The sequence below is a fragment of the Oryx dammah genome, unplaced genomic scaffold (genome assembly GCF_014754425.2).
Source record: "Oryx dammah isolate SB20612 unplaced genomic scaffold, SCBI_Odam_1.1 HiC_scaffold_21, whole genome shotgun sequence".
NCBI classification, from domain to species: Eukaryota; Metazoa; Chordata; class Mammalia; order Artiodactyla; family Bovidae; genus Oryx; species Oryx dammah.
The window spans coordinates 45,688,383-45,705,783 of record NW_024070205.1 but is presented as its reverse complement, the minus strand read 5'-3'; the positions used below and the strand labels follow the sequence as shown (position 1 = coordinate 45,705,783).

The 17,401-nt window shown below is 41.4% G+C and overlaps 1 protein-coding gene across 1 annotated transcript in view; it reads left to right on the top strand.

Moving 5' to 3' along the window:
* The window catches only part of PLD5 (phospholipase D family member 5), a 313,562-nt gene extending 296,546 nt beyond the window's left edge, over positions 1-17,016 (top strand). The window contains exons 8-10 of the mRNA XM_040263578.1: positions 3,390-3,558; positions 8,116-8,230; positions 15,690-17,016. Of these exons, the coding sequence (XP_040119512.1) occupies positions 3,390-3,558; positions 8,116-8,230; positions 15,690-15,937 (532 nt within the window). The 3' untranslated portion in view covers positions 15,938-17,016. The remainder of the gene's footprint in view (positions 1-3,389; positions 3,559-8,115; positions 8,231-15,689) is intronic.
* Positions 17,017-17,401: the final 385 nt, after the last annotated feature.

Below are 17,401 nucleotides of genomic sequence, written 5' to 3'. Positions count from 1 at the left end.
GAATTTATGCCCCTAAATCGTTGCATGCATAAATGTATGCCTAAGACCCAAGTATTTCCCACTTTTGCTTTCTTATTGGGAATGCAGAGTTTGGGTGCTTGTAAATGTTTCAAATAATCCAGTTAACCCAGGAAGAATTTCCAAAGTGCACATTTCTAGGAGTACAACCTGACACCTTTTAGATTTGGAAAATTACAATTTCAAATTAACTATTTTGCTGAGGTTAAGTAATTTCATGTGCCCTATATTGCTTGAATATTGTTCATATTGCCAACCTTACATATGCATAATACACAATTTCTTTATGCAAATGACTTTAAAATTGCAAAAGATGTTTTTCTCCCAGAAAGTGATTACCCCTAATGATGGTCAAAAAGTATTTTAGGCTGCAAAATACACATTAGTGAAATGAAGTCGCTCAGTCATGTCCCCAACTCTTCACAACCCCATGGACTGCAGCCTACCAAGCTCCTCCGTCCATGGGATTTTCTAAGCAAGAGTACTGGAGTGGGTTGCCATTTCCTTCTTCAGGGGATCTTTCCGACCCAGGGATCAAACCCGGGTCTCCCACATTGTAGACAGACGCTTTACGGTCTGAGCCACCAGGGAAGTTCAAAATACACATTATTAAGACATTTTTGCTTGAAATATTGTGCACCCTTCGAACATTCATGGATTTTTTCCCACATACTTTCATTTTTTCAATCCTGCCTTTTCATGTTTTGCCCATTTATTGTTTATTCGATTTTAGATTTGTTTTAGACTTCAGTTTCTCTTTGGGAAGAATTTGAAGCAATCAATTTTGCTTGATTTAAAAATTATGCTGAAGGAGAATAAGGTTAAGTTTATGACTTTTTAGGTTGGATAATAATTTCATAAGATTGACATAAACTTCATTTCATGAAGTTCATTCGAACAAACAAAATTAAGAGCCTTCATAGCCAAGGGGGAAGGCATTAGCATGGGTAATCTAAAATATCTAGGAAATCTTATGAGGAAAGAGACTGTGCACCAGCCACAGAGCAATGCTGAGTCAAAGCAGGGGTCTCTCAATGGGAAAGATTTGCATTTTTCTCACAAATGAAGAAGGTAGAGAAGGAAAAAAGTGAAAGTCAAGCATCCCATTCTTTGAGACTCCATGGACAGAGTTGCTTGAATTTTCCAGGAAAGAATATTGGAGTGGCTTGCCATTCACTCTCAAGAGGATCTTCCCTATCCAGGGATCGAACCTAAGTCTCCTGCGTTGCAGACAGAATCTTTACCATCTGAGCCACCAGGGAAGGCTCCAGGGAGAAGTTGAAAGTATTCTCAGGAAGGAACGACTAATCAAATGCAGCTACAGAGGGCCAAGTGAACAGCTAAGGGAGAAGGAGGAGGATACCTTATCCTCTGAATTAGAGGGAAGGGGATAAGGATGTGTGTGCCATCAGGGTAGAAAGTTGAGGAGAACCATGACCAAGGCCCCCAGTTTTGTGAGTGAAGGAAAGAACAAGCTTTTCTAGGGTGGGGTAACAGGATAATTACAAAAGATACAGGAGGTGGAACTAACCCAATACAAGGATAGAGGCTGACAGATGATATTGAGAACCCTGAAGGTTGAGATGACTTTTTCTAGTAGTCCTCAGCTTTATGACTATAGAAATACACCGAAGGAATAATGGCACTGACCTAGGATTTAGATTCTGCAAAAAGACAAGGGAAGGGAGAGGAGCAACTATCCTTCAAGTAATCAGAACTGAAACTAGGCTTGTCAAGGAAAGGAGACCAGGAGTAGCTGATACATCAGGAAAAAGTAGAGGGATCTTAGATCTGGGGCCCATACAGGTGAAAAGTGAACATGTTAGTTTCTCAGTCATGTCCGATTCTTTGTGACCCCATGGACTGTAGCCCACCAGGTTTTTGTGTCCATGGGATTTCCCAAGCAAGAATACTGGAGTGGGTTGCCGTTTCGTTTTCCCAGGGGATCGTCCTGACCCAGGGATTTAATCCAGGTCTCCTGCATTGCAGGCAGATTCTTTAGCATCTAAGCCACCAGAGAAGCCCACACAGGTGAAAGGGCAGGTACAAATAAAAGAGTGAAAGAACTTGAAGGACAGGAGGCTGGGATCAGATATAAAGAGGAGACCTTTGGAGGGAAAATTATTACTCACAGGCTAAGGTTTTGAATAATATATCATTAGTCCAAATAATGTATTGGCCTAGAATTAGGCAAAGATTTGTATGAATAAACAGAAGGTCTACAAATTACAGGATTAAAGAGAGAACAATTTGAGATTTGTCTTTAACATGGGAAAGCTTATTGTTTTTGGTTTTTAACATGAGAACTAAGTTACAGTTCCAAAAGAAGCACTGTGTGTGCTGAAGGGAGCAGAGGCTGGCTCCTAAATCAAGTGGACAGGTTGTGGTAGGAAATACACAGCAGGACTTTAGCAGAAACTGTGGCCTAGGAAAAGAGTCCAGATTTAGTTGAAGTAAAAAGTTAAGAATTCAGGGAAAAGGCTAAACCTACAGGGGAAACTGTTTGCCTGATGAAAGGTTCCAAGGTCCCAGAGTAGTGGAGGGACTTGGCAAGGAGCGACCAAGACAGTTTGGAAGTAAGAGTGTGGGCAGCTTGGATAACCAGAGCAAGATCTCATTTAGGGGGCACTTATCAAAGAAGAGAGGTTTAAGAAGCATTTGAAGATGACAGAGTGCTCAAGGCTGCTATCTGGAATTCTTTTGGAAAGTTGATTCTTCTTGCACATTTGAACTGAGGCCCAGGTAAAGTCGGAGGCCTGTGAGGGTGGCATGTGGCACTGGTCAGTATGTCTGTGCCCTCAGCCCACACAACCTGAGGCCCTGGTAGGAAACCTCATTTTAGGTAGGATTGCACCTGCCTAACACACCATTTCTCAGTGTTCTAACCCAGGAGACCAGCATTTTGTCAACATATCCTACAAGGTTAAATATTATAGATTAGAGGCTGATCTAATCTATAATATAAATGATCAAGTAATGATCCAGTTAATGTCAATGCTCTCTGTAGTCTAGTAAACTTCTTTCCCCAAAGTAACTGAGTTTCTTTCTCTATATGGATATTATTTCTACAGTATTTATATTATAGATTAGAGGCTGATCTAATCTAGAATATAAACGATCACATAGTGATCAAGATAATATCAATGTTCTCTGTAGTCTAATAAATTTCTTTCTCCAAACTAACTAATTTTCTTTTATTTTATCTTTATGGATATTATTTCTACAGGACTTATAAATTAGAGGCTGATTTAATCTATAATATAAATGATCTCATAATGATCAAGTTAATGTCAATGTTCTCTGCAGTCTAGTAATTTTTTCCTCCAAAACTGACTAATTTTATTTTATCTGTATGGATATTATTTCTACAGGACTTACTGGCCAGACTTGGATGGGAAAATCAGAGAAGCATTAGTTCTACGGAGCGTCAAAGTTCGACTCCTTATAAGCTTCCGGAAGGAAACTGACCCCCTCACATTTAACTTTATTTCATCTCTTAAAGCTATTTGCACTGAAATAGCCAACTGCAGTTTGAAAGTTGTAAGTGTTGTGTTGACTGAGCTATTAAAATCTAATTTTCTTCATACATCTGTAAAAGATATAAGCACACACATACACATGCGCTTCCAATCGAAACTAGGATGACAATCTTGGAGAGTGAAAAATACCTCAAAAAGTAGGTTGAGTAATTTTTCAAGATAATCGTATCTCCCCCAAAAAGGAAACTAGAACCCAAGTTTCCTGGTACCAGCCTAGCCCTCTTTATCCACAGTTTCAGTTGCATCCTCTCCATTTTGTTTGAGCTTCCTCCTTTATCTACTATTCTTATTGGTAAGACAGTGAGCAGCAAAGCCTTGGAACATGCACCAGCACAAACTCCCCCAGCCTAGGATCCTGTCCTTGTTCCAGGCCCCTCGGGCCATGTGCTGATCCATCTCTGCATCCTGTGAGGGAGGCAGGGTTGAGGATTCATATGGCCCTAAATGTGCTAGCTCTCTAGCTCATCTTTAACTCTCCTCCGATCCATACATGTAGCACCCTCCCCTCAGGGCCCTTGCACACACTCTTTCCTCTCCTACAGCACTCTTTCCATGCTTTACCTGATTCATGCCCACTAATCCTGTAGATCTCAGCTTTCCCCAAACTCCACTATGGACATTCAACAAATGTACACTGAGACTTCTTCTAAGTGGTAAAGTTTTGCACCATGCTTGAAGCATTCAGGGACCCAGATGACACAGGCTCCACTGTCAACTTTGATACTTGGCTTCCAAGATTGCCTTGAGCCTCAATACCCCAAGGCCAGTCAGAGGAAGAGAAATATTGGAGGACTGCACAGGAGGCCCTTAAAGGGAAAGTCACTCAGTTGTGTCTGACTCTTTGTGACCCCATGGACTATACAGTCCATGGAATTCTCCAGGTCAGAATACCAGAGTGGGTAGCCTTTCCCTTCTCCAGAAAATCTTCCCAATACAGGGATTGAACCCAGATCTCCCACAGTGCAGGCGGATTCTTTACCAGCTGAGCCACAAGGGAAGCCCTATGAATTAGGCCTGCTGCTGCTGCTGCTGCTGCTGCTGCTAAGTCGCTTCAGTCGTGTCCAACTCTGTGCGACCCCATAGACTGCAGCCCACCAGGCTCCCCCATCCCTGGGATTCTCCAGGCAAGAACACTGGAGTGGGTTGCTATTTCCTTCTCCAATGCATGAAAGTAAAAAGTGAAAATGAAGTCACTCAGTCCTGTCCGACCCTCAGCGACCCCATAGACTGCAGCCCACCCGGCTCCTCCACCCATGGGATTTTCCAGGCAAGAGCACTGGAGTGGGGTGCCATTGCCTTCTCTGAATTAGGCCTAGAGGAGGTGAAATCCCTGTAGACTTCATTCTCTGAAGGACAGACAGTCTGTCCATGCTCAGCAAGGCACCAGATGTCAAAGCATCAGAATATAGAAAATAAGACAAAGCTAATACAGGAGAGGCAGAGGAGGGTACCTGGGGCCTATGGCACGCGATGCATTGGCTCCTATGTCCTCTCTCGACTTCCCCTCAGAACAAGTCAGTTGTCTCCACCAACCCCCTTTCCTGACCTCACAGCACACCTACCACTGAGGCACTGTCAGCTGAAATCTCTGGCATGAAATGTCAAGGGGTCTTATTTAAGACTTACAAGAAATTGCAAGGAAAGTAGAATCCATCATTTTTAACCTCTATAGTATTTACTCAGCTTTATCTTTTTGAACACTCATGGTCACATTACTTTAATAAAGCAAACATTAATAGTTTCCTGCTAGACATTTTTTAAAAACAGAGACTTCAATCTCTGTATAAGCCAGGCCATGCATTTCTAAGCATCAAGATAAGCATAGATGAGAAAGAATCTTATGGCCCCAATGCCAAGACTACAAATGGATGAAGAGCTTTTCTAAGAAAAGTGAAAGTTTGGATCTTGAACATAGCATGTCTTCAGGAGCCTAGCAGCACTGATAAAGCAGATAGCCTGGTAATCCTCATCCTTAGAGGAGTATGCACCGTCACCCCTGGCTTTGTGAGTTTGTATCCATGAGGTGGCTCGTGGAAAGAGATAGCACTCACCAAGCTTTCCTAGTTAAATGAGGGTTTTTTTAAATATATTAACCAGTCACTTTTGAAATGGCTTTGCTGGACCTACAGCATGTTAGATGTCTAAAAATATGTCAGTGAATAGAATATGATCTCTAATGTCATCTTCAGTTCAGTTCAGTTCAGTTTAGTCGCTCAGTCATGTCCGACTCTTTGCGACCCCATGAATCGCAGCACGCCAGCCTCCCTGTCCATCACCATCTCCCAGAGTTCACTCAAACTCACGTCCATCGAGTTAGTGATGCCATCCAGCCATCTCATCCTCAGTCGTCCCCTTCTCCTCCTGCCCCCAATCCCTCCCAGCATCAGAGTCTTTTCCAATGAGTCAACTCTTCGCATGAGGTAGCCAAAGTACTGGAGCTTCAGCTTCAGCATCATTCTTTCCAAAGAACACCCAGGACTGATCTCCTTCAGAATGGACTGCTTGGATCTCCTTGCAGTCCAAGGGACTCTCAAGAGTCTTCTCCAACACCACAGCTCAAAGGCATTAATTGTTTGGTGCTCAGCTTTCTTCACAGTCCAACTCTCACATCCATACATGACCACTGGAAAAACCATAGCCTTAACTAGATGGACCTTTGTTGGCAAAGTAATGTCTCTGCTTTTCAATGTGCTATCTAGGTTGGTCATAACTTTCCTTCCAAGGAGTAAGCGTCTTTTAATTTCATGGCTGCACTCACCATCTGCAGTGATTTTGGAGCCCAGAAAAATAAAGTCTGACACTGTTTCCACTGTTTCCCCATCTATTTCCCATGAAGTGATGGGACCAGATGCCATGATCTTCGTTTTCTGAATGTTGAGCTTTAAGCCAACTTTTTCACTATCCTGTTTCACCTTCATCAAGAAAGATCTGTTTTCCCTCTTTTGAGTCATTGTCAACTCTCTGGAGGAAATGGGCTCTCAGTCACGCCTCAAGCTGTGATGCCATCACTGACTTAAATTAGGAGGCATAATTTATTCTTTCTCAAATTTGTCTTGATTCTATAGTAATATCTTCCTCAGAAGGAAAGAGCCCATTGTACAGACAGGTATTGTGATAGAATATCCAAACAGAATGACTGCTGGCTGTTAATCAGTTCCATGTGACCACACAAATGTAAAACCATGACATAAGAGCATTCACAGGTTATTAAGTCCATCTGAAGGGTCCACCAAGGCTACATGTGAACCCATCAAATCTGGCACAGATTTTGCCAAAGATAGGAACTGAGGAAATAAGGTGATCCAGGCTACTTTGCCTGTAATCATGGCAATATGGCAGTAGGAGAACCTTCCTCTAGAATGTGCAATAGAAAATTCTTAGGTGGCAGATTAAGACCTGTGTACCATTGATCTTAAGGGTTCTACCAAAAAAAAAAAAAAATAGAATTTTCAGGGCTGGAAGGGACCTTAGAGATCACTTAGTTTATCACTCCTTTCTCAATCTGTGTGTATGTGTGCACGCTCAGTCATGTCCAACTCTTCGTGACCCCCATGGATTGTAGCCCACCAGGGTCCTCTGTCCATAGGATTTTCCAGGCAAAAAAATGGGAAAAACCAACTCTCATTATTTCCCCAAACCAAATTTTGACACTTACAGTTTTGAAACTATAATGATATCTCCATTTTTAGGTATCATCTCATTTTTTCTCTCTGCCTCTTCTCTCCTTCAAACACACATGATTCTACAACTGTAAGACATTCTGGAAAGATTCCATGCAGTTTTGAAAATGTTTAACGTTTTTCAGTGTGGACGAGACACCTAATGGTGTCTTCTGTGAACTCAGTCACAGTTTAAGCCTCATCTGAGCACTTGCCCATTTCAGCAGATTCCTGAAGCCACTCCTGATGTCATTCACCTCTCTTCTTAGCACCCCCATCCCCATTCCAGCTGAACTAGAGTGCTGCTTTTGAATCACATTAGAATTGAAATTCAGGACTTGAAGATGTGATTTTTTGTTGTTGTTGTTGTTGCTTATTAAAAGAGCTTGTAGACATAGGTGTTTAGATGGAAACTATTTGTTGTTTTGGCAAAACTTTTTTTTGACCTTTGGAAATCCCCAGTCAATTCAGCTAGTCATGGACATGGGCCTGCTGCTTCTTATAAGATATGCAGCATGTAGGAAATCAGTTCATTGGCATGCTTGACAGAAAGCACCCTGAGGCATAGTTAAAATGTCAGTGCACCCTGATGAATAAGATGATAAGAATTAAACAACTTCTGGCCTTCTCCCTGTTGAAAGAATGAATTTTATGTTCATTTTATTGCTTAAAAGTGTTAACTATAGACCTGGATGAGCATGTTCATTTTCTCTCTTGTTGCCTATATGGATTTGAGACCAAAAATAGCTTCAGCTATATGAAGTAACAAGATTTCAGTTTTAATAACTTAGTATGAGGTCTATCTCTGATCCTTGGATAAGAAAACTTCTTGTGTTTGAACAAAACCAAAAATGTTCTCTATATTCACCTGGTTTATTTATTTATTTATTGTCTTACAGAAATTCTTTGATCTGGAAAGAGAGAATGCTTGCATTACAAAAGAACAAAGGAATCACGCCTTCCCTAGATTAAATCGCAACAAGTATATGGTGACGGATGGCGCAGCTTATATTGGTAGGTGTCAGGGCTATGAGGTTCCTCAGGGGATCATGCAGGTTAGTGGTAACGCAGCTGCACTCTGCTGTACCCCATGGTGAGGAAGCCCCTGCCAGTGAATGGGAGGCCCCAAGGTCAGGAAACAGGAGAGTGAGGGCAAAGAGCTCTTCAACCAAACATCTCATCTGTGGCTTGGTTCATAGACCAGGAAACCATACAGGATGTCTTCTCATAAGTGTTTTGCAGAAATTCCATGATCCATTTGTCTTATTTTGTGTTTGGTCACTCAGTTGTGTCCAACTCATTGTGACCCCATGGACTGTAGCCCACCAGGCTCCTCTGTCCATGGGATTCTCCAGGCAAGAATACTGGAGTGGGTTGCCATGCCCTTCTCCAGGGGATCTTCCCCATCCAGAAAATGAACTGGGGTCTCCTGTATTGCAGGCAGATTCTTTACCAGCTGAACTACCAGGGAAGCCCTATAGGCAGGAAACTGGATGGTTTAGCAAAGGCCAATCCTGGCACTAGAATGAACCCAGAGTTCATTTCTTACCCACCGTACCGCAGCCAGTCTGTCATGAGTAGTGGGGAAGCATTGAAATTTGATGTCCAAATGAATACTGTCTGTGCAATAATCCTACACCTGCCGTTTTTTAAATAGCTAACTTTGGACAGTTTACTCAGGCTCTCTAAAACCTCAGTTCTCTCATCTGTAAAAGGGGGTTGACTAGTTTCTGCCTCATAGGATGATGTTTAATTAGGATAATATGTACAAAGCACCTTGCACAATTAAAGCACCTAACACATAGATGACACCTGATTCATGTTAGCTATTATTATTAAGGTAATAAAGCTCCAGACACAGAAACAGTAAGTTATTAGTTTATTATTTACTAAGGGATCAAATCTATTCTACTTTCCCATGGCGTGTATGGGTCCAGGGTAACCTCTTTACTCATTCTGTCACAGGTAGGGTGGAAGTTATTATCTATAAAATGAAGGGGCGTAGATCACAAAATAGCTGGATGGTTTTTACAATGTCCAAATGAAGTAGCAGAGTCAAAGCAGAAAAGAAAAACACAGTGTGGAATAAAGGAATATGAAATTTGCATTATTTTTTCCAAATTCAGTGAGTAAATAGAAAATGTGCCCTTTTAACTTTGTAAAGCACCTTACTGTATTTCATTCTCTTAGCAACTTTGTCATTAGGGAAGGCAGCTTTAATCACCTACAGTTTAGAAATAAGGAAATTGGGCCATAAAATATGAAATGAATTAAACATACAGATGTAAGGGGGAAGATTTTAGAGCTAAGTTTCAAATGCCAGGCATCCAGACCTCTCACCCCCTGTAGCCCTTCAGAAGTCACTGTCGTCAGCCCCTGGAAATACTACCTCCTGTGTCAATGTACAGATTATCTGCCTTTTCCCATTTTGAATAGTTGTGTGTCTTATTAGTAGAATAGAGTATTGAAATTTTTAAAAATGTATATCATTCCAGTCCTAGAATATGAGAACATTGTTTCGTTCATGTTGTCCCTCTCAGTGACACAAGGTGTGATAATTTAGATTTTCTCATGTTCATCAGTGCATGGAGAATAGAATGAAATGAGCTTCTTTTTAAACAAGCGACAAAAGCAGACTCAAATGTGTTCAGTTCAAAGTGTGAACCTCTGGTTCAATATTGGGAAACAGGAAACACAGGGATAGATAAGTTTCGGGCACAGTGGGATATAAAACTCAAATCTGAATATTTTATCTGCAGAGTTTACTTAAAGTAAATTGTTGTATGCACACTCAGCAGTGACATGTGCTTATATCCAAATACTCTTTATAATGAATTAAGTAACTGTGTTGGAGTCAGACAAATCTCTGATTTCAAGCCCTGACACAAGAAAGAAGATGATAGAGTCACACAATCTCTCTGAGTCTCTGCAAAGCCTCTATTTCCTTATCTTTAATTAAGGGGGATAATAATACCGCCCTTTGGTGGTGGTATGAGGATTGAATAAGATAATATACGAAAAGCTCCCAACACTGTCACCGCTCTGTCTACCAGATTCTTAGCAAAGACTGATTCCTGACTCTCTCCCTTGTTTCCCTGTAATGCATTTTTAAAATAGACTTTGGTTTTTGTTTAAGTTTTAGGTTCACAGCAAAACTGTGCAGAAGGCACAGAGGTTTCCTATATGCCCCCATCCCTACATGTGCGCAGCGTCCCGCATTGCCAACATCCCTCACCAGAGTGCTGCATTCGTCACAACTGATGAACTTACGCTGACACGTCATTATCACCAACATTCATCATTTACGTTAGGGTTCTCTCTTTGTGTTGTACATTCTGTGGCTTTCAACAAATTATAAAGACATGTATCTGCCATTATAGTATTATATAGAGTAGTTTCCCTGCCCTAAAATCCTATGTGCTCCACCTATTCATTTCTACCCCATCCTGGCAACCACTGATTATTTTTTAACTATCTTCATAGTGTTGTCTTTTTCAAAATATATAGTTGCAATCATATAGTGTGTAGCCTTTCACGATTGGCTTCTTTCACTTAGTGATATGCATTTAAGGTGCTTCCATGTCATTTCCATGGCTCATTTCTTTTTACTGCTGAATAATATTCCATTGTATGTTACCTTCTCTGGAGAAGGGAATGGCAACCCACTCCAGTATTCTTGCCTGGAGAATCCCATGGACAGAGGAGCCTGGTGGGCTATAGTCCACAGGGTCGCAAAGAGTCAGACATGACTGAGTGACAAACACATATTACCTTCTAGGAGTTTTACAATTGTCCATTGTACATTTAGGTATGATCACATTTTGAGTTACATCTTGTGAAGGGTATAAGATCTGGGTCTAGACTTTTTTTTTACATGTGGCTGTCCAGTTCTTCTAACATCATTTGTTAATAACACTGTTTTTGCTCTATTGTATTGCCTTTGCTCCTTCATCATGATTGGTTGACTCTATTTATGTGGGTGTATTTTGCGGTTCTTTATTATAATACATTTTTAAATGATTACATTTTACACATAGCATCTTCAGTTCAGTTCAGTTCATTTCAGTCACTCAGTCATGTCCAATTCTTTGTGACCCCGTGAACCACAACATGCCAGGCCTCCCTGTCCATCACCAACTCTCAGAGTCCACCCAAACCCATGTCCATTGAGTCAGTGATGCCATCCAACCATCTCATCCTCTGTCGTCCCCTTCTCCTCCTGCCCTCAATCTTTCCCAGCATCAGGGTCTTTTCAAATGAGTCAGTTCTTCGCATTAGGAGGCCAAAGTATTGGAGTTTCAGCTTCAATGTCAGTCCTACCAATGAACACCCAGGACTGATCTCCTTTAGGATGGACTGGTTGGATCTCCTTGCAGTCCAAGGGAATCTCAAGAGTCTTCTCCAACACCACATAGCATCTTAGCAAAACTTTAATTCCCTAGAATGAAGCATAGTTCTAATATAAAAATGCTTACAGAGCATAAAGAGGGAAAATTCATTGATAATTTAAATAATTATCAGCATATTCTGAAAATCTCTTAGAAGTCATTCAGATACCTGCTGAGAATGCTGAATAAAGAAAAATCCACACAAGACCTTACATGGAATTATACTTCCATTAAATGCTCTGAAGACTTACAGAAGACTCCCCAGACAGTATCATATCTGTACTTTAAATTCTCCAGAGTATATTTGAGTCAAGCTTGCCAAAGTTGTTTGAAAGATTTTGATTATTTACATATTATATCCTGTGAGTTCATTTGCACCCTCACAGGGTATTCCTGAGGGTAGTTCCCCAACTGTCTTGGCATTAGGGGCCTCAATATGCATTCTAGAAGCTGAAGTGGCAGTCTCAAAAAGAGCTGGGTAAAACCATTTCCAAACTGAAAAATTACTGAAGCATATACGTGATTTTAAGGTTTAACCCAGCCATCAGGAAATGAAAGGTAGGAAAACAATCACCTAGTGTAGGAATGCCCCGTAGACCTTTAGGGCTGTGATTCCTGAGAACAGACTAATTAAAACTTTTGAGAATCAATAAAGATGCAGAATCTTGGCTCCAGCCTTTACATTAAAGGGAAAAAGCTGAAGTTTGCAGAAAAAGTCTTGTCACTTCTCTCCCATCATCTTGCCCCACTCCACGTTGCCCCAAGGCATATGCATGTTTCTTTCAGACAGTGAGATATGCAAATGAATGGAGCAGAGATCTCAGTGTGGTCTGATGCACCAACCCTGGGAGCTGACGAAGTCTAGGGCGAAGAGCACAGTTAGCACAAAGCAAGTACGCCTTTCAAATCACAGGTGACATGAAACAGAAGTTAAGTGTGGGCTGTAGAGTCAGACCTGGCTTTTGAACCTCAACTGTGGAATTTTTTCACTTCCACCTTGGACAGATTACTAAACGTTTCTGTGCCTTAATTTACTCATCAATACAGTAAAGTTAATATTGTCACCTCACAGGACTGCAGTGAATATCAAATGAGATAATGTTATGAGATAACAAACTACTGCCCTTGGTCTAATGCCTGGCACTTAAATCATAAGATGAGATTTTAGTGTCTTCTCAAGAAGTCCTTGAAAAGTGTGCAAGAATGCTAGAGTCTCGTTTACAAAATGACTAGAAGGTGCTGTCTACCAACAGGTTCCAGAATAACTCTCAGCCTAGAGTAGCTACTGATCCTCTGCTTAGAGGTTGAGGCCTGTGTTCACCTGGCCCTGAGCATTTGCACAAAACTTAAGCCCCTGAGCATGGTCTGAGAGCACATGGTCCAAAACACACCAACAGCGAAAGGAGTCCCTGTGCAGACTCTAACACAGTCTTACAAACCATTCGGCAAGCAATTGCTAATTTATAGCAATAAAATTCAAAGTTGTGTCTTTTTGGAGAAGGAAATGGCAACCCACTCCAGTACTCTTGCCTGGAAAATTCCGTGGGCTACAATCCATGGGGTCACAAAGAGTCAGACACAACTGAGTGACTTCACTTTCACTTCTATGTCTTTTAAGAAAAATATTCATTTACTTATTTATTTTTGGCTGCGCTGGGTCTTCATTGCTACCCATGGGCTTTTTCTAGTTGCAGAGAGTGGGGGCTCACCTCTAACTGTGGTATGTGGGCTTCTCATTGCGGTGGCTTCTCTTGTTGTGGAGCATGGGCTCTTGGGCATGTGGGCATTGGTAATTATTGCAGGGGGACTCAGTAGCTGTAGCCCACAGGCTTAGTTGCCCCATGGCATGTGGGATCTTCCCAGACCAGGGATTGAACCAGTGTCCATTGCATTGCAAGGCAGACTCTTAACCACTAGACCACTAAGGAAGCCCCCAAAGTTATGTCTATCATGAAGCTATTGAAAGCATCATTGGGGTGAGATATAAAGAGAGAGAGAGAGGAGTTCCTTCTCCATGCTGATAATATTTGATTTAGAGGAATAAACTTAAGGAGTGGGAGGAGGAAGGAATCACCCTCCGGTATTCCAGGCAGTGCCATACAGAAAAGGGAGTTGATATGTGAACGAGCTCCAAGGAGAAGGGGAGGGGCCAAAGAATGAGAACTATAGAGGAACAGATATTGACTCTCTCTATGGGTGTCCCTGGAGAAGGAAATGGCAACCCACTCCAGTGTTCCTGCCTGGAGAATCCCAGGGACGGGGAAGCCTGGTGGGCTGCCGTCTATGGGGTCGCACAGAGTCGGACACAACTGAAGCGACTTAGCAGCGGCAGCAGCAGCAGCATGGGTGTCCCTTCTTCCAGAAGCTTCTCCCACAGATGACTGCAGGGCCTTAGGTCAAGGACACCCAGGGACCATGATCTCAACATCTTTCAACCAATGCTCCTGCAAGATGCCTGAGAAGCCACTGAGGAAATGGAAAGTCAACCTGTATATTTAAAAGCCTTCAGTTCACTTATGGAACCAGCTCTGAACCAAAGGGGACAGTGGTAATTTATGAAATAACTTTGTCAGTCTTGACATGGCCAAATTTTTATTGGTGAGAATGATGCTTTGTTTATGGTATTGAAGATAGCTTGTGGAGTCTAGCAGACCTGGATAGACCATTTAACTATGTGAATTTGGGCAAATTTATTCACCTCTTTGAGCCTTCAAACTGTGGTACTGGAGAAGACTCTTCAGAGTCCCTTGGACTACAAGGAGATCAAATCAGCTGATGCTAAAGAAAACCAACCCTGAATATTCATTGGAAGGACTGATAGTAAAGCTGAAGTTCTAATACGTTAGCCACCTGATGCGAAGAGCTGACTCACTGGAAAAGACCCTGATGCTGGGAAAGATTGAAGGCAACCGGAGAAGAGGGGCAGCAGAGGATGAGATGGTTAGACAGCATCATCGACTCAACGGACATGAATTTGAGCCAAGTCTGGAAGATAGTGAAGGACAGGGAAGCCTGGCGTGCTTCAGTCCATGGGGTCACAAAAAGTCAGACACAACTGAGTTACTTTGGCTTTGAGCTACTTTCAGCTTCTTTCAAGATTAGTCTTTTGACTTCCTAGTCCCAGTACCTCAGAATATGACTTTATTTGGAGACAGGGTCCTTACAGGGAATATCAAGTTAAGGTGAGCTTCATTAGGGTAGTTTCTCATCCAGTTTGACTAGTGTCCTTATGCAAGAGGAAAATTTGGACACAGAGATATGTGCAGAAGGGAGACAATGTAAGGAGACACGGAGGAGATGGCCGTCTACAAGCCAAGGAGAGAGGCCTGCAACAGACCCTGCTTTCAGAGCCTTCAAAAGGAACCAACCTGCCAATATGTTGACCTTGAACTTTCAGCTTCCACAACTGTGGACGTTTAGCCTCCGGTCTGTTCTACTTTGTTAAAGCAGACCTAGTAAATTAATACACCGCCTACACCAGCAGTCATTCTGGGGCACCTGCTGTTGCAGCAACCTCCCTGATTCCTGGGCTGAGAAGCCTGATTCTGGGACTGGGAATTGACTCACAGCCCAGGCAAGGAGTGTTTTGTGTGTTTGGTTAAAAACTGGTTCTCCTTCTCTGGCCTCAACTTTTTCTTTGATGTGAAAGCTTCTGAGCATTGTAATTAGCACCTCTCATTTGTACATACAGATTAGATGTGTCTCTTTGAGAAGGTAGTAAATGTTCACAGGATGTTTAAGTGTATTCCTATATATTTTAAATGTTGCTGTATTTAGTGTACCTTGTGAATGTCAATAAGAAATAACATTTACCAAAAAAAGAACATCAAATTTCCTGTTTCCAGTTTCAAGTTGAGCAAAGCTGAAGAAAATGCCAAAATAATATGCAAATATTAATGTGCCATATGTAAGCCTTCTTGGATTTTTTTATAAGCTGTCAACACAATTCAGTCTCCCTGTCACTATTCCTGGGTGTTTTTTGTTTGTTTTTTTTTTTAATAGAATCTGCTTTCTATTTCTTTAAATGGAGAATATTCCCCAGTGGAATATTAACTCTTCACCTTCATTTCCTTTGTCTTTTGCAGGAAATTTTGACTGGGTGGGGAATGACTTCACCCAGAATGCTGGCACAGGCCTTGTTATCAACCAAGCAGACGTGAGGAACAACACAAGCATCATTAAGCAACTCAAGGATGTGTTTGAGAGGGACTGGTACTCGCCCTATGCCAGAACCTTGCAGCCCACCAAGCAACCCAACTGCTCAAGCCTCTTCAGACTCAGACTCCCCTCAAACAAAACTGCCATGTACAACGCAAGTGGGAAGGACCCCTAGAGTGTGTAGTCTGAATGAACAAACTTACAGGACATCTTGTATTTCACATTTATATATATATATATGTATACAAAAACAAAGACTTGAGGAGAGAAAAACAATTTAATATGTCTTTTTTAGGGGAAAAGCACACACAAAAATATTCTCGGAACGACATGTAATAACTAACAATATCTTAGCCGCGTGTACACTAAACTTAAGACTTTTGTATTTGTTACTTCTGACAGAGAATGTCATTTTGGCTTGGAGGTTAGTTTTTACGTTTGCATACAAATTTTAAGACTTTGATGCCTCTTCCTTTCTAGTTTTAGAACTTTTTCTGCTGACCACCTGGTCTGTTCTTAAGAAGCTTAGCATGAGGTAAGCTCTTTAACACCATTCTGAAAACTGCTGTGAGGATTTTGTCCGGGAGACAGGACTGGTGAAGCCAAGTATTTGTCCTTGGAAACCATTTCCAAGACCTCTATAGTCATGTAAGCATGAACAGCTTACGTCTCATGCTCATCTTCAACACACCTGAAAAATACCCTTTTTGCCTCCTTCTGCATTTTTTCCAATACCATGGCTTTTATTTTCTATCATTTTCTCTTCTCACAAAATATTATATAGCACCCCTATATTCACCTAAACATTAGTTCCAAGTATGATTGTATCTTTTGAAAATGTATGAATTGTTCAGAATGAATGCAAAATGTAAAAAGCAGTCTTTAATTTTCACCTTTCAACTGCACTTCTCCCTACCAAATTGATATTTTAAAACCACAGCCAACAATGTGTATCCTTTCTCTCAAGCTCAGAAAAATTATGTAGCCACCTGCTAATATCCAGCAAGCTATTCAGTCCGCATTATAAGAATAAAGTAGTTTTTCACATTTTTGTTTAGTTTATGGTGTTTAAAAGTAGATTTTAATTTCTTTATAATCCTTTGCTGTTAAGAGTATGCCAGCAAACATTTATAGAGCTATTTAATATATCTTCTGCTATTTAATATACCAAATGCTTTTCAGAGAAATGCAATTTAAATACTGTGCTTAACATATTTTACTAAGAAACAAAAATATTGGATTATTGTTCTATTATGTCCTTGTGTTGTTGTTTTATATCTATACAATGTGTGTGCTCAGTCGTGTCCAACTCTGTTCAACCCCATGGACTATAGCCCACCAGGCTCCTCTGTCCGTGGAATTTTCCAGGCAAGAATACTGGAGTGGGTTGCCATTTCCTACTGCAGGGGATTTTCCTGATCCAGGAATCAAACCCATGTCTCTTGCATCTCCTACTTTGGCAGGCAGATTCTTCACCACTACACCACCTGGGAAGCCCATAACTATATGATATATAACCCTATATTAATGGAGACTGTTGCACTAGAGATAGGCATGGCCTATTCAGAGCCCAGAGCAGGTGCCCTTCAGGACGTCTCGTCTTAATGTCGCTCCTGACCCTCCCTGGCCTGGGAACAGA